Source organism: Sminthopsis crassicaudata, chromosome 1 (genome assembly GCF_048593235.1).
Source record: "Sminthopsis crassicaudata isolate SCR6 chromosome 1, ASM4859323v1, whole genome shotgun sequence".
Lineage (NCBI taxonomy): Eukaryota > Metazoa > Chordata > Mammalia > Dasyuromorphia > Dasyuridae > Sminthopsis > Sminthopsis crassicaudata.
The window spans coordinates 627,438,810-627,455,780 of record NC_133617.1 but is presented as its reverse complement, the minus strand read 5'-3'; the positions used below and the strand labels follow the sequence as shown (position 1 = coordinate 627,455,780).

Genomic DNA, 16,971 nt, shown 5'->3' with positions numbered 1-16,971 from the left:
GGTGGCGCAGTGGATAGAGCACCAGCCCTGAATTCAGGAGGACCCAAGTTCAAATTTGGTCTGGAGACACTTAACACTTCCTAGCTGTGTGACCCTGGGCAAGTCACTTAACCCCAGCCTCAGGGGAAAAAAAAACAAAAAAAAAAAAACTGCCTATTCCAAAAGATACGGTGCTAAAAGATAAGCCCACTGAATAACTGAACAGTTGATCCAGTCTTAGAGAACAAATGACAAAGTACTTGCCTTCAGAGTATTGGGAGACTATTGAATAGAATGTTGATTATACTGTTATGATAGTTTTGCTTAACTTTTTTAGGTTATAATGGATTTTTATATCTTAAAGGGGTGTGTAGCTGGGTATTGATAGGGCCTAAGGGTTAGAAATGAGTGGGAATCCAAAAGACTGGATCAACCTGACCTCTGCTAAGGCAAGGGCCTGGCCGGCAAGCTCCTCAATTCCCATTGTGCTGTCCCACCTGGAAAAATGAGAGGCAGTCTAATGTTGCCCATCTTAGAGAAAAAGCCTGAGTCAAGGAGCTGGTTAGAATATCCAACAGTTTATTAAAAGCTCCCCTGGCCCCAGGGTTCCATGATGGCCCCTAAGTTCCAGGAGCCTTGGCCCTGACTGCCCCCATTCTGCCTCTAAACAGCAGGAATATAAAGGGGGCTGTGAGGGTCTCCTCTGATTTGACACCCCTGGGGAGCTGCCTTTTCTCAGGTTTATTCCTCACTTCCCCCCCTCCCCAGCCCCAACTCTGACTTAAAAAAAAAAAAAAAATTGACAAGACGGGCACAGGACATCAGACAGCAATGGGGGAAGGAGGGTTCAGAAGAGGGATCCTGAGCTTTCCACCCAAGTATCCTCCCCTTCTCCCTGCCACCCAGGGGCCTTTCATACCCCCAGACCCTGCTCTCCCAGGACCCATTCTCTCATGCCCCCCTGGGCCAAGAGTTCCCTTGGCAACAATATGATGAGGGCACCTGGAGGGATTATTATATTTCTCTGAATATATCTATGTATCTACACCCTACCCGCCCCTCCCCCCCACTGCCCAGGGACTCTATACAGGTTCCCAAGGCACCCTAGGTGGGTATTTCTCTCTCTCACACATACACACGTGCGCGCGCACACACACACATACACACACGCGCAGGCACACGCACACACAATCTCCCCCTTCCCTAGTCCATGATGGAGGAAGATACTGGCACCATGATGGGAAAGTCAGGAACTCCTGGGTCTGTACTGGAGCCCAGGTTATATACTCCCAAACCCAGAGCCAAGGACCTGAATTCACCCCAAGGGAAGCTCACAAGAAGGGACCAGGGAAGCAGGAGCAGCAAATGTCCTGTTAACCTCCCCTTCTAAGCGCTGGCTCAGGCTCTCAAAAGCCCCCAGAGCTTAGGTCCTCAGTCTTCCAGGTTCCAGTGGCTGAGGGAGGTCCTTTCCAGCCCAAGGGAAACCCAGGCTTCAGCTCTCTTCCCCCACCTCTATCTGCTTTCAGCCTAGGTGGAGGGAACCCAAGCAAGGGACATCAGCTATCTCTGCCACAGTTCAGGAATAAAAATGGGAAGAACCGTTAAGAATGTGAGAAGCAACACTAGTACTTCGGCTCAGAGCCCCAGGTCCTGCTACTGATCCAGGTCCCACTCCTTCACTCCCCCCACCCCCTGAGGCTGCCCTGCGCAGGGGCTGTGGGCTATTCCTTAGCAGCAGTAGGGCCCCACCTCGGGGAGGCCCTGTCTGGGGCGGGGGCCCCAGCCAGGTTGGGGGACCTGGTGGTGCCAGAAGAGAAGGCTGGCGCCAAGCTGGGGGGGGCATGCCAGACGGAGGGGGACCATGGCTCCAATGGGCCCCTGATCGAGGTACGGGACGGGAGGGCCAGGCAGGGGCTGGGGGTGGGGCAGGATATCCCTGGGCAGCAGCCTCAGCTGGGATGCCTCCCAGGGCCATGCTGGAGAAACCCAGCCTCATGCTTTCTGCGTCGAAAGCTTCAATCTCCCGAGCCTGCCGTTCTAGCAGTGCCCGGATGCGCTCTGATCGACCTGTCTGCAGGGCAAGCAGCTCTTCCTCCACCTACGACATACAACATGTGCTCAGGGCTAGGGCTGAGGAACTTTCAAGTTAGTTTGCTCGGGGAGATACAGGCGTCGGTATCCCCCCACTACCCACAACACTCTGGGGCCCCTACCCGTACCCGCTGCTCCAAAAGAGCCCGCCTCAGTGCCACTCTCTGCTCCAGCTCCCGTGCTTCACGCTCATGCTGACTCTCTGTCCGTATCTTGATCTTGCTCTGATAGGCATTAAGCAGTTCCAGCTCCTGTTGCAACTGCTGTCGCAGTGCCTGAAACTCTGACTCCTGGGTCTCATCCAGGCGAAGCTAGGAGAGGGTAGGAGCTGGGGTCAGATGGCAAGGAAACACCTGACCCCCCACCCTGTGCTCAGAACCTTTTCCCTGCCCTGAGTTTCTCCCCACCTTCTCTCCATGATTACCGAGGCATTCTGCCTCTAAAATTAGTCGAATTGTTATCTCTCCCCCTCCCCCCAGCTCCGTGTTGTTGCTGAACCTTACTGCCTGGGAGCTGAGCATCTCAGAGATGGACTGGTCATATTGTTCTGCTAGGATAGCCAGCTTTCGGGTCTGTTCCTCTTTAAGCCGCTTAAGGAGGCTCTTGTGTTGGGCCTTGGGGGTTCCCTCCAGCAGGTGGCCCCGAAGGGCCTTGTATTGCCGAGTCTGGATCTTACATGTCTCCTGGAACTGCTTCTTGATCTGCAACTCCTTCGACTATGGAGTGGATGGGTTGAGTGGAGAGATGATGGGACGGGGCAAAGGAAGGGGGGTAGGGAAGACAAGGAGGGAGAGGAAGAGACCAAAGCAGACAGAGGGGAGAGAAACAGAAAACATGTTAGACAGAGAGAGGGGAAGCTAAACACAAAGAGAAGAATATGAATTACACTGAACATAGAACAGAGCAGAGAAAATACTCCAAATGGTATCAGAAAGCATATGCATGGAGGTAGAGATAAATGGGAAAGCATATGATCATAGTAGTATGTGCATAAGACAAAGAGAACATGCACAAGTAACAGAACCACAGAACACATGACCATGATAGATGTAGAATCAGTGAAAAAGATAAAGCTTAGACAGAACACATAAGGACCAGAGCACTATGAGAGAATCTTACAAATGGTGCTTTGGGGAAGGAAAAGTAAGCCACCAAATGGGAATTAGGAGAGAAGGGAATGTGCTCTCACATGGGGACTTGACTTAAAAGGGAATGGGACAAGAGATTGCAGTAGGAAATAGAAAGAGCCTTGGGCCCCAAGGGTGCAAGGACCACAGGGATTGATTGTGCAACTATTGCTCTGACAATACTTTGGTTTTCCTTTTCTTGGCCCTGTCACTCCCTTTGATGCATTTCATTTTTTCATCACCACACCCATCTCTTTTTCAGTCCCCTAACCCCAGCCTGTCCCAGCAGATCCATGCTTTACCTTTTACTTTGATGGCCCCCTATGGGGGGCTGGCTACCCTCCCCTTTGCCCTAGCCCTCAAGGGCCATGCCAGAGTAAGGGAAAGGGAAAGTGGGCAGATTGGACAAGACTGTGGGTAGAGTGGAGAATGTGCATTGAAGGGGCAAGGCAGAATACACAAAGGCACAAGATAGGATGACAAAGGCATGGGATGAATAGGTCCAGGTGGGATGATGGGAAGAATCCCAAACCTCAAGGGAATCCATGGCCTGGGGACAAGGGAGCCAGTACCTCCCACATTCTGGTCCCTAGAACCCAATGCAAAACCAGGCAGGGCAAGGAACACTGCCAGAAGAGCAAAGCAAAAAGGACAAGGATCCAGGGAGAGGGACACAATGGAGATGGGAGTGAGGACAGACAGTCATGGAGTGGGACAGGAGAGGGATGAAGTGGACTCGAGTTGGGCTCTGGGGGCTTACAGGGAAGGCTGAGGGGCGGCAGGACAAAGCAGACGGAGGCGGCGGCCTGAGCCAAGGGTATGGTTCCGCTCGAATCTTTTATTTATGTTTATCTTTCTTGGGGGATGGGGGCCATTAAGGAGCAGGGTTGGGGATGGAGGTAAGAAACAGAAAAAACAAATCAAAATCATATGAAAAAGTGACTACCCCTCCCAGCTAGCCCTGTCCCAAAGCAGAGGGGACACCGCCCAGGCCCTGGAGAAGTAATGAGGGTGAGGATGAGGACACACACAATGGGAAGACACCAATAATTTAGGGGTGCTGGGGAGGGAACATAAATAAGTGTCACTTCCCAATTTAGTGGATAGGAAGGGCAAACTGTCTATGGGAACCCCTTCTATTGAAAGGGCTTTGGTGGACAAAAGGACAGAACACACAAAGGAAGGGAAGGAATAAGGGCTGGGGAAGATCCTCCCCATGCCAGTGGGGTGGGAGATAAAGTGCACGTGCTCTCTGCTGGGGTGAATAGGGGGAAGCAATCATCTCCAAGGTGGCAAGGCTCGAGGCTGCCTGTTTCGGAGACGATGGCTGGAGGTAGCCCCAGGAGGAACTCGAGGAGGAGCTGGGGGCCTTGGGCAGCGCTGACCGTGCCTCAGCAACCGAGGAATCCTACTTGGACGTTCTCCCCGAAGCAACCCCCATCTGGCCAATGCCTGGGCAGCCCCAGGAGACAGGTGAGCAGCTAATCCCCTCCCAGCCCTAGCCAGTTGCCAGTTCCACCCTTTGTACAGGGCCCAAGCCTGGGCCAGTAAAGCCAAGGGATTTCGGGGCCGGTGTGGACGCCCACGGCGGGGTCCTGGAACTGGCAGCCGACTTCGGAAGCCATCTTTGTTCGTCTTAGGGTAGAGGGCAAAGAGGCCCCGGTCGCCTACAGCCCCACAGCCCTGTAAGGTCCGGAAGGCTGATGGGGATAGGCGTAGTAGGATCCGCAGCCAGATCCTGGACAGTTCCAGCCGAAGCCTTGGGCCCTGTTGTCTTAACCAGCTACCTCCAACTGCTACAGCTGCTAAGGGCAGGGCTAAGCCTGGCCAAGCTAAGAGCCAAGCAGCCCCAAGGCCGAGGGGCACCCCAGCAAGGCCCCTTAACCAACTTAGCCCTAGCACTGCTCCCAGGGCCACCCCTTGGGCCAAGAGCAGGAAAAAGCTCGGGGACATGTGCAAGGCTGTGCAGAGCAATAAGTATGAGGCCCCTAGTCCCACTAATCCCACTTCCAAAGCCAACAGGGCAGCCTGCAGGCCACCTCCACCCTGGGCTGCCAAGAGTGGGAGCAGTAGTAATAGCAGTAATGGCAAGAGGCCTGGGGAGGAGCCCACAGCAAAGGAAAGCCCAGCTAGAAGGCCATGGCACAAAAGTCCTAGGAGCTGACTAGAGAGGCTCAGTCTTAAGAGACCAGGTGGGGGCTCAGGAGGAATCTCGGGGGAAGAACAACCATCCCCAGGATCCCTGGGAGTCCCAATGGGGGCTTCTTCATCCTCATCCTCCTCCAGGACTGGGGGCAAGACTGGCCCCTGGTCCCATCCTAGCTCTAACTCCTCCCCCATTATACCCCACTCTTCCTTTCCCCAAAACCTCCACTCCTCAGCCTCTTCCTGGCCAACAATCCTTCGCTCTCTGGAGCTGGGAGACAGGGTTCTGGGATCCTCAGTTTCCTCCCCATGGGGCAGCCTCCATGTCTGGTCTCCCAGAATCTTCCGCTCCCCAGAGCTGGGAGACAGGGCCACTACCTCTTTGGCCTCCTCCCCCACAATGCTCCGTTCCTCTGGCCCTAGAGAGGCCCTATCGCCTTCCTCTCCCAAAATCCTCCGCTCTTGGACAGCTGTTTCCTTCTCTCCCAGTGTCCTGTGTTCCTGGGCTGCCTCCTCTCCTAGCAGGCTCCGCTCCTCCAATCTGGGGCTGCTACTGGGCAGCTCCCAAGTCTGCTGTTGTCCCAGGGATCCAGAGCTCGGGTCCAGGGCCTGAGGGGTAAGGGATTGGGGGGTTGGGGGGCGTTCATCAGGACGTACTTTGAGGCTCTTGGGCTGCTGGCGGACTTGGGCAGCGTGCTTCTGGCGCAGCTCCTGCTCACGCCGCTTGTTGTACTCCAGCTGGTTTCCCAGCTCCGTCTGGTGCTGCAGACGGGTAAGCTCAGCTCGGGTCCGCTGCACAGCTTGGAGCTGCCTCACCTCCAGTTCCCGAGTCGACTCATGCTGCCTCAGCAGCAGTGCACACTCGAGGTCCTTCTGAGTCTGCTTCTTGTTCAGGTCCTGGGGGGGTAGGGAAAGGGTGGAAGGGCACAGCAGTGGGATCAGGGTTGGGGGATGGTTGGGGAAAGGCCTTAAAGAAAGGATAGGGATGGAGGAAGGTGACATCTCAAAAGGGAGCCACAAATTACCAAGGGCTTCTCGGGGGGGGGGGGGGGGAATGGGAAAACACCCAGCAGCAATGGATCTATAAGGAGTGGAAGAAGAGCTCCTGATGGGAAGCTGCTAGTGGGAAGAACAAGGAGGGGATGAAAAGAGAGAGTTGAATGGGCAGGAAATGGAGAGTGAAGAATAAAAGGTAGAGGAGTCTTAAAGAAGAAAGCCTACAAGTAGATATTGTTGAGGAAAAATAGAAACAGAAGAATGAGCAAGCTCAGAAGAAGAAAGCAGGTAATGAGTAGGAAGAGCTGAGAATTCAGGGAAGGAAGAAGACAGGAAACTGATTGGAGAAGGGAAGTAAAGAGGTACAAGAGAAGCAGGAAGGAGAAAGGCAGAGAAGAGGGAAGAAGGGAGCTGTAAGGAATAGGAAATAGAGAAAAGTAGAAGGGGTGGAAGAAGAAGCAATCAAAAGGGACAGGAAAAGGAGTGGAAGAGATGAGAATGCAGTGCCAGGTCCAGGCCTACCTCCCGCAGCAGGTCCTGATCCAGGCTGTGGCGGGCTAGGAGCATTTTACGCTTGTACTGGCGGCACTGCAGCTCAAAGTACTGGCGCTGGCGCCGCAGCAGCCCAGCCTCCTCCTCTGCTTGGCACTGCTGCAGCTGTTCCTTCTGGCGCAGCAGCCACTCGGCTTTCTCCCTTTTGGGGGTGCTTGGATTTTCTTGAAGCTCCTAAGCAGGGCATGGAAAGGCCCACTGGAGGTCCCTCAGGGCCAGCTCCATCAGACCTCCTCTGGATGTTCTGTCATCCATCCCACCAATTCCATTTCTCCTCCCTTGTCCTGCTTCCATCATTTACACTCTTGTCTCTTTCCCAATCTCTTCTCCCACATGTAAAGAAGGGGTAAAGTAGTGGGAGGACATCAGGGAAGGAAGAGGATGAGGGTAAGGAAAGAGGGAGATGGAAGGAAAAGGGCCAGGAAAGGAAGAAGGGGAAATGTCCAGAAGTTTCCTTTCTTTCCTGCTCCCATTTTCCATCTTTCCCTTGCCTTTCTCCATCCTCCTCACCTCCTTAAGTTGTTCCTTCCTCAGCTTGTAAGTACGTTTCTGCGCTTCCAAAAGAGCGGCCAGCTCCTTCTTCTGCTGGCCTAAAATGTGCTGTTGAAATTTGCGCTCTTCTGCCTGGGCGGCACGGGCCTCCTTTTCCCCAATGGCTTGGTGGCGCCGGGCCAGTTTTTCTGCCTCAGCCCCAAAGCCGGCACGCTGGGCCTCCAGCTCCCGCTGCAGCCGGACACCATGCTCTTCCCGCTCACCCCGAAGCCTTGATTCCAGGGCCAGCAATTGCTTCTGGTGCTGTCGCCGCATTCGCTTATAGCCACTCAACTGCTCCCGTAGGGCCGAGTCCTGCTCGTGCTCCTGGATCTGACGACTCACCTAGGTTCAGAGAACACAAGAAAGAACTCAGTCAGAGAATACCAGAACTTAGGTTGCTGGTCTCTGGCTCTTGGTCCTAACTCACCAGAGAGGCTGTTCGGATGGTGGCAAAGTGATCCCGGTTTCGACAATAGGCTCGTCGACGGGCAGAAGATGAAGAAGCTGGAGGCTGAGGGGCCTGTAAGGGGCCTGGGGGTACCTCTGGTTGATAGGGGTCATCATATAGGTTTTCAGGGCCCTAGAGAAAGGAAGGAGAATGAGGCACAGATGTTTTCATGGCCCTGAGTCCTTGGGACCAAGAACCTAAGCAATGGAGGTAAAAAGACAAATAGACGCTAGAAAAAGGCATACTTTATAGGTCCAGATTCCTGAGTTTTTAAATAAAGACCCTTCTAAGCCAGACTGCCAAGAAAGAGTAGCACTAAGACATCTCTCAACTGACTCAGACTGACTTTCCAGGATTTGTCAATTGCTAAGCTTGCATCAGGTTCCCCTAACTTAGTCCCCACCGCCTGATCTGTTCCCCAAAGCAGACATGCTAAGAAGACACTGCTTACAGGGAGTCGGTGGATGATAGAGCTGTGAGAGGTGACTGTATGTTCACCTTCCTGCATCATGGCCATCTCTCCAGTCTCTGGGCCTTCTTCCTCCTCCTCCTCCTCTTCTTCTTCATCTTCGTTGTCAGATGCATCTGCTAGGCTATTAACAGAACTGCTCTGACTGGAGGCGCTGATAGACATACTGGGCACTGAGTGACTGCTCTCCAGGCTAGTTAGTGTCCCTGCCCGGTGCAGGTAGGGCTCAGTCTCCTGGGAACACAGAATGTGTATTTAAGGACAGTCATGGAAGAGATTGGAATAAGAGCCAGTATGTGCCAGGAAGGCCTCAGGATTAAGAGGAGGGGGGTGAGGATACAAAATGAGCTGAGGACTGCTTGGGTAGAAATTATGGAGGTGAATCTTTGTAGTGGCCAGAAACTGGAAACTGAGTGGATGCCCATCAATTAGAATTGGGTGAATAAATTGTGGTATATGAATGTTATGGAATATTATGGTTCTGTAAGAAATGACCAACAGGATGATTTCAGAAAGGCCTGGAGAGACTTACATGAACTGATGCTGAGTGAAATGAGCAGGACCAGAAGATTGTTGTATACTTCAACAACAATACTATATGATGATCAATTCTGATGGATGTGGCCATTTTCAACAATGAGATGAACCAAATCAGTTCCAATAGAGCAGTAATGAACTGAACCAGGTACACTCAGTGAAAGAACTCTGGGAGATGACTATGAACCACTACATAGAATTCCCAATCCCTCTAATTTTGTCCTCCTGCATTTTGGATTTCCTTCACAGGCTAATTGTACATTATTTCAAAATCCGGTTCTTTTTGTACAGCAAAACAATTGTTTGGACATGTATACATATATTGTATTTAATTTATACTTTAACATATTTAACATGTATTGGTCAACCTGCCATCTGTGGGGGCAAGGGGTGGGGGGGAAAATTAGAACAAAAAGTTTGGCAATTGTCAATGTTGTAAAATTACCCATGCATATATCTGGTAAATAAAAACTTTAAAAAAAAAAAAAAAAATTATGGAGGTGAAGCTGGAGGGCTGGGAAAGGGAACAGCAGAACCATAACTAATGCTGGGACAAAAAGCATTGTTGGAGTTACATAGTTCTAATCATAACACCTACTCAAATACCTCAAAGGCTCCCCAATGCCTAGAATAAAGGCTAGACTTTATCCTTGTATTCACAGCCCTCCAAAACCTGGCCCCAGCATACCTCTCCAGACTTAGCTTCCATTACTCTGCTATCTGACATACATCCTATAATCCAACCAAACTAGATAAATTGCTATTCCCCAAATATACCTTGTCATTTCCTTCCTCCGCATTTTTACTTATTCTTTTCTATCCATTCTGCCTAAAATGTCCTCCCTCCCCCTTCCCACCCTACAAACCCAAGTTCTGACTCTTGACATCCTCCTACACTTTTAAGGTGCTGCTCAAATGTCATCCTTTCCATAGTCTTCCCTATTCCCCTAATATATATATATATAAACTCTCTCCTGAACCTCCATAGTCTTCTGTATGAACTTATAGATATATGTCTTACATGACACCTTTCACAATCTTCCCTGTACTATAGTTATTTGTACATATATCTTACCTCTTATCTCCCCTATCACAGTACAAGTTCCACAAGGGCAGGGACTGTGTCTCAGTCGTCTTTGTATTCCCCACAGCACCAACCAAAGTACAATATGCACAGGGTTCAAGTTCTAGTTTAGTCACTTACTAGCTGTAAAGCCATGGGCAGATCACTTTCTGAGCTTCAATTTCCTCATTTCCAAAATGGGAATACTACTACTTGCACTGTCTACCTCGATTATTGTGAAGAAAGCAATGTGTAAACTTTGATGAAGCACCTTAAAAATGTGAGTGGTTATTACTGTACATACTAGTGGCAACAAATATTCAGTGAGTGAATGGATGAGTGAATAAATGTGAAACTTGGCTAGGAAAAGAATTGCTCACCTCCTCCTCCTCGGGAACTTCAGCGCTGGGGCCATTCTGTGCCTCCTGGAATAAGATTTTCTTCATTTTTCGATACTGTAGGTTATCTAGCTCCCGAACTGCATCCTTGGTCCTCTGAATCAAATCCATAATCACTGTGGGGGGTCGTTCCCGGAGCACAAAGCGGTGCTAAGGAAGAAAGGACACCTGGATATTAGGCCTGCCCCTCCTGTCCTTTCCCTTTGTGGAATGTGGGTATTCTAAAGATCAGATCTGAACTCCCTTCCCTATCAATGAAAGTCTAGCACTTCCCTTTGACAGGACACAGCCTAACTTAGGCTACCTTCCCATGTTATCCTCCCTAAGGTTATTCAGGCTTTCTAGCCTCTAGCCTCCAGCTCTCTTATTTCATAATGAAAATTCCCCTCCCCTTTCCCTCCCCTTCACCTTGAGCAGCACGTCTGAAGTTGGTCTGTCTTGAGGAATTTTTTGGAGACAAGAGTCAACAAAATTTCGGAAGTACTCAGACCTGGAAGAAAGAACCAGCAAAGCAATGGAAACACCTGCTTTGACATGGTGTCTCCCAAACCTGCACCATCTTGTGAAGAGCCCATTTTCTCACCAATGTCCAGACTGCAGCACAGGGGACTCATTCTGTGCAATGTGGTATAAGGCACTCATCGCATTCATGTTAAACAGTGGTGGCTTCCGTTCCGCTGGGGAGAGGAAGGAAAAGGGATACAGAGACCAGGACAAAGCAGAAAAGATAGGAGACAAGTCTGTAGGCAGACAAAGGGGCAGAAAGATGGGAAGAGAAGGGGAGGGAGCTGAGGTCCCATTACCTAATTCGATGCAAGTGATTCCCAAAGACCACACGTCTACCTTGCCATCATATTGCCCTTCATCCATGGCCAAGATCACCTCAGGAGCCATCCTGAAAAAAAAAAAGGGTGAGCAAGAAAAGGAGCTGAATTGCACCAAGTCTTTTCTGCATAATCCTGAAACCTTCCTTTCTAACCCCTCTCCCACTCCTCTTACTTTAAATCCTCCCCTACCTGTCTCCATACCCCAACCTTTACTGCCTCTCACCAGTACGGAGTGCCCACAAAGGAGTTGGCAGGTGCCATGATGGAAGCTGAGCCAAAGTCCCCTAGCTTGACCAAGCCTGGTTCTGACAATAGGATGTTCCCCGCCTTCACATCCCTGACAGGGGTAAAGAATATCAATCTGGATTAATGGGATATCTGGGCTGGGAGGGGATGATAAAAAAGATTTCATGAATGGGATCAGGAACGGTACCTACCTATGGATCATGTTGTGAGAGTGTAAATAGGCCAGGCCCTGTAGTGCACCATGGGTTACAGCTGCAATCTCTACCTCCTGAAGGGGCTTCTTGTGCACTAATGTTAATGATAAAACAACTCACATTATGTAGTATTTTAAGATTTACAAAGAGCTTGGAAAGAAGGGGTCCCCCTTGCATCTCTGGACATTACCACCATTCCAATTTCCTTTCCTTTTTGTTAGCCTTCCGGTCTTTTCTCAGAGTTCCCTCATTAACCTGGGTGGGGGTGGGCTGGGGTGTCACTCACCCTCTAGCAGGTCAGAGGCAGAACCTAGGCAATACTCCATCACCAGCTAAGGAAAAAGCCAATAGTTAGAGGTAAGCAAGTCCACTAGTCTCTCTGACTCAACTCTTAACTATAGCCCAGCAGTTCCAAAGGAAAGCATTAGCTCACTAGCACCCCCTCTTTAAATGCTAATTCTTCTGAGGACCAGCAAGTCTCTTCCTCCATAAAAAGTTTTACCTGTCTGTTCTCATTCTCTTCCTGATCTATTACATTCTAAGGCTTTGTCATTCACCTTGATACTTAATACTCCATTCTAAGTTTTTCGTTTTGTCTCCCCAACTAGTTAGTCTCTGAATTCCTTAGGACTAGAAACCATGAATATTTTCTTTCTTTGTTGTCATTACTATATTCTACTCCCTATCCCTAAGCCAGATGTTCATAAATTTAATTTGGTAAAAATGGGACTGGGTCAAGTCTCGTGTTAAGGGGGGAGGGGAGAGTGAGTTAGAGTGCCTATTTACCCAAGCAGTATGTTCCCTCAGGTAACAGCCTCGGTATTGGATAGTATTTGGATGCCGAAGCTTCTGCAGAAATCGCACCTCCTTGATGATATCTTGCCATTTCTAGAAGAATAATCAAGATAGAGGATAAACTTGGGCAAGCAAATGGGGTTATCTATAGGCATATGACCCCAGAGCCCTGGTTGCTGTTTCTATCCTTAACCCTACCCCCCAGTCTATACCCCCCCCCCCGACTCTACATACCTCATTAGACTGCTTCCCACTATAGGACATCTTCTTGATGGCAACAACCTCACTGCTCCGGACATCACGAGCCTAGAGGGCCGTAGGGTTGTAAGGGGAGGGTTCTGCAATAGGGCCAGGACCCCAGAAGAAAACTAGGAAGGAGGCGAAACAGTGGGAGGATGGGCTAAATTAGCTGAGGGGCAGCAGGATGACATCCTGGGAAAGAATTTCAGCAATAAGCCTGAGAGAGATCAGGAGCCTAAGGAATTGGGAAGGGAAAAGAGGGAACAGCATAGCACAAGATGACAAGGTGGGTTGGGAAAAGCCCACTCACAAAGTAGACAGCTCCAAAACTGCCATGGCCAATCTCCCGGAGATCAGAAAACAGTTTTTCAGGGTCATCCTTGAAGAAGAGTTCAGCCACATCTGGATCCTTCAGGCTCCCAGCCCGGCCCCCAGCCGGCATGTCGGCCCCGTGGGGGACGGGGATTGGGGCCCAGCCTAGGGTTTAGAAATAGTCTTGGAAATAGGTATTTCTATTGCTAAGGGGATATGTAGGATGGGGGTAAGAAGCTGGGTGGAGAGGGTGGGTGGGGAAATCCTTAGAACTGGTACAAGACCCCAGGTTTCCATCTCCTCCCCCATTCCTTTGTTGAGGGCAAGGCACAGCTGAGGACCAGCAGGGGCAGAGTGGAAACTACATTTAAACACCAAAAAAGAAGTTGTCATGGCAACAGAAGAAGGGGGTGAGGAAAGATGGTCCTAGAGTTCATAAAACTGCTGGGAATGTTTCTAAAATCCTAGAGTCTTAAAAATCACCACTCCAACCCACCTCTTTGCACCCTGACTTCCTAAGATTTCTTGACCCTCTAAAGATCTAGAAATTCTATTTTCCAATCCTCAGTCTCAAATTCTAAGTCTCCTTTTCCCTCCAATTTTGGGCTCTTCCCTTCTTTCCCAAAAGCTGCCCAGCTATCCTACTGCTTCTACTCTCTGTACCACTCCCTCCACCCCCCAACCCTGAAGGAGAACAGGAAGTGGCCAGGCCGGACACTGTGGAAATCCGGCCATTGTCAAACCCATATTCACTGGGGATTAGGAGTGGGAGAGAAGAGAAAGGGTTCTAGAAACAAGCATGTAATGGTAAAATCACAGAAATATATACCCCTGTCTTGTCTGGCTTTCAAGGTTCTCCATAATCTGAGCCTGCATCTCTTACCCAGTGCATCTTTATCTCCCACTATTTCTCAACAAGCACTTTCCACTCCAGTCAAGCCAGTTTCTTCACTGTCCCCACTCTGGGCCCAGCTCCAGTTCCACCTCCTTAATAAAGGCTTTTCCTGGCCACCCCTAACCATCAATCACCTATCTTCTTTAAGGTCTTGGAACATTTATAATCTATATCACATAATCTGGAACTTAATTATATTCTCCTATTGTTCTCTCTTGTTTCATGTCATTTCCCTACTTCCCACAAGCAGATTGTAAACTCCTGGGCATGAAGCTATCCTATCTTCACTGAAAATACAGGTTTTGTTCAAAGACTTTCTGCCTGATCCATCTCATCTATAGGTAGTATACATTTTAGCCTGTCCATCTCTATTGGCGTTCACACTAAGGACATCGTCCACCTATTGTCCCACCAGTAGAGAAGTTCAACTTGCAATACTGAGTTTGAGGTTTTTTCAGGACTTAGAGTTATGGAACAAAAACCTAGAGAAAAAAGACCTTCTCCTTGTCCCTCCAAGCTTCTCTCCCCTAGACTCAAAGGGATGTCACCAAAACTATATGGGCCATTAGAAATGAAAATTAAATTTCTCCCCACCCCAAACTCCCAAATTACCCTGAACACAGTGGCCCACAGCCTGAGGACTCCAACAAGACTAGGCCTGGCAATTAGCCAAGTGAAAATTAGATTCCTCCCAGGTATCTCAGAGTCAGTTCCTAGTAGAGTGTCTGGCACATATAAATACTTACTGATTGGCCCTTGAAGGCAAGAATTATTTTGGTTTTCTATCCATAGAGTGCCTGGCACATAATTGGCAGAACCCTAATAAGTTGGATTGGGATGTTCAATTATCCAAGTTAAGGCCCTGTAAATGTGGAGGCCAAATGTAGGAGAAAAAAAAGTACAAGGCAGCTGGGGCCTCCAAATTGCCCATCAAGGTATTGGTAACCTCTCTATCCACTGAGGGAAGGAGGATGGAAGGGAAAATACCAGAGCCGAAATTTCCACCTCATTCTGAATGTACCTCTGGCCTCTTACTTCCCCATTCTAAACCGTGTGAGGTCAAGCAAAAGGAGAGCCAAGGAGTCAAGCCCTGGAACAGTATGAATGGAAAGGGCTCTTCCTCCACACATACCCCCTCTTTTTAATGTAAAGAGACAAACCCTGAAAATTCTTCTTGCTTACAGGCCAGCGTGGATGCAGGCGACCCCCGTGGTCACCAAACGTCCACCCAACAAATCAGAAGGCTGTCTCTTCCCTCAAGAAGGGGTTTGTTTGGTCATAGGACAAAGGAATAACATGAAAAGCTTCTTCCCCGGGAAGATGCCCCTTCCCTTACGCCCTCAGAACGCTGTCACCTGAGCCCCCTGAGGAGGTCCCCGCAGCCCGGCTACCAGCCCCCTGCAGCCAGCCCCAAGCCCGAGGCTGTGACCAGGAGAGGGGCCAGCCTGCCTCCCCGCAGGAGGGCGCCCCTCTCTGACAACTCTTACGCTTCGATTTAAGGTTTGCAAAGTACACAATGCGCTTTCTTCAAAACACGGGGGGCTAGCACAGTTTACAGAAACGGAAAACGAGGCCTCAGAGAACGCGCAACCTCCCCACAATCACATACAGTAGTGAAGCTGCACCAGGGGCTCAGCCCAGGCCCTCTACAAGGGCAGCACTGCCCCTCAAACGGGGAGGGGGGTCTTACCTGGAGGGGGTCGCTACGGTGCCCCAGCGTCTCCGCCGTCGCCTCCTCCAGGAGTCCTCCAGTGGCTCCGGGATCGCTGGGAGAGGGGGAAGGAGACTCCCCACCCCCTCGCTGCCTCTTCCCCGGCTTTGCCCCAATCCCAGGCTGGAGCGGGGGCGGGAGGAGAGCGAACGAGCCCCCTCCCCACCCCCCACTTCCTCGGGTGACAGGGGGGGAGCGCCTGACACTCCCCCCCACCCCCGACGTCCTCTTGGGGATGTTCCGAGGCGAATGACAGGCCGGCAAGTGCCTCCCGGCCGACCTCCCCGGGCGCCCCGTGGGGCGGCGGCGGCGGCTGGGGCGAGGGGCGGGTGACAGCCCCGCGACCCCCACCCCCGCTCCGGCTTCCTCCTTCCCCCTCTCTCCAGCAGGGGGAGGCGGGAAAGGCTGGAATTGACCCTGCCTGCCCGCCCCTCCCTCCCTCCTTCCCTCACCGGCTCCCTCCTGCTGCTGCTGCGGCTGCTTCCCCCGGCCCGCTAGGCTCCTCACAGCCTTCTTCCGTTCCTTTCCCTTCCCTGAGCTCGCCGGCCCGTCTGCCCCCCCGCGACTGATCCTCTATTAGTCCTCTCCGTCTATCTCTCTCCCAGTCCCTCACCCTCTCTCGCTTCCCCCCAGTTCCAAGATGGTGGCCGGGCGGGAGCGCGCAGGCGCGGTAGGGGGATACCGGGCCAAAGAAGGCGGGTCCTGGAGGGAGGAGCTCCAAAGGAAACCTCCCTCCCGCGCCCGTCGGCCTCGCCGCTACAGCAGGGCTCTCGCCACCCCACAAGCTTGAGGGCTCCTAGAGTGCGCGCGCGCGCTTCCGCCACGCGGACTCCGGCTGGGAGGAGGTTGGAAGGGGGCGGAGCCCAGAGTGCCAACCCCCTCCCCCTCCTCTCCCCGAACCTCCAGTAGGAAAGTGAAGAGAAGATGGCAAGAGATAGGTCGCATGCGCTCAGCCCGCCTCCGGTCCCAGCCTGTTGCTAGGGGAAGCTTTGAGAGGGATGGCCTAAATAGAACCGAGAGACTGAGATTTACGCCTGCGCGGGAGACATTGGGCGTGGTCAAAAGAACTGGTGTGCCGGAGGAAGAAAAGGCGGGAAAGTGGACGACTCTGAAATTTGTAGAGCTTCTGGGCAAGGAAAGAACGCCAAAAAAGTGCAAAGAACCAAAAATTCGAAAGCTGGTCTAATTCGACTCTTTCTTCTTATGTTGCATATCAAGAAACCAGAGCTAGTGGGAGTGCTTGGACTAAATTTTCAGTTCTCTCCCCAACCCCAGGGAAAGCATTTTGTGACCCTCCAAGCATACTATGAATGCTGTCTATGAACAAGCTTGTTGGTAGTACTGTATCCGGCCCAAAAGTTCCGGGAGTAGCCCAACTTCCCCAGGTGGAGAAACGCGTGTCTGCACTTTCC

At 51.2% G+C, this 16,971-nt stretch overlaps 1 protein-coding gene across 2 annotated transcripts; it reads right to left on the bottom strand.

Annotated features, from left to right (window-relative positions):
* Positions 1-538: 538 nt before the first annotated feature.
* On the bottom strand, positions 539-16,267 carry TAOK2 (TAO kinase 2). Of its 2 annotated transcripts, XM_074301992.1 has the most exons (19): positions 15,539-16,248; positions 12,952-13,118; positions 12,636-12,707; positions 12,393-12,494; positions 11,893-11,938; positions 11,604-11,700; positions 11,390-11,503; positions 11,143-11,234; positions 10,923-11,016; positions 10,748-10,829; positions 10,322-10,489; positions 8,324-8,575; positions 7,852-8,004; positions 7,401-7,766; positions 6,861-7,064; positions 6,000-6,239; positions 2,574-2,786; positions 2,199-2,381; positions 539-2,077 (listed from the first exon to the last, which is right to left on the bottom strand). In XM_074301992.1, the coding sequence occupies exons 2-19, from the start codon at positions 13,081-13,083 to the stop codon at positions 1,556-1,558; spliced, it is 3,132 nt and encodes a 1,043-aa protein (XP_074158093.1). In that variant the 5' UTR covers positions 13,084-13,118; positions 15,539-16,248; the 3' UTR covers positions 539-1,555. The 2 variants fall into 2 exon arrangements, with proteins under 2 accessions (XP_074158093.1, XP_074158067.1); XM_074301966.1 differs by lacking the exons at positions 539-2,077; positions 2,199-2,381; positions 2,574-2,786 and having other exon boundaries at positions 4,016-6,239; positions 15,539-16,267.
* Between the last annotated feature and the right edge of the window lie 704 nt (positions 16,268-16,971).

Bases quoted from the DNA above. Each gene is read 5' to 3' on its own strand.
- TAOK2 (XM_074301966.1), bottom strand. From the start codon at position 13,083: ATGCCGGCTGGGGGCCGGGCTGGGAGCCTGAAGGATCCAGATGTGGCT. The intron at 11,235-11,389 runs GTGAGAGGCAGT...TTTTTTTTTCAG, and splicing joins TTTGTGGGCACTCCGTACTG to GATGGCTCCTGAGGTGATCT. The intron at 6,240-6,860 runs GTAGGCCTGGAC...CTACCCCCCCAG, and splicing joins ATCAGGACCTGCTGCGGGAG to GACCTGAACAAGAAGCAGAC.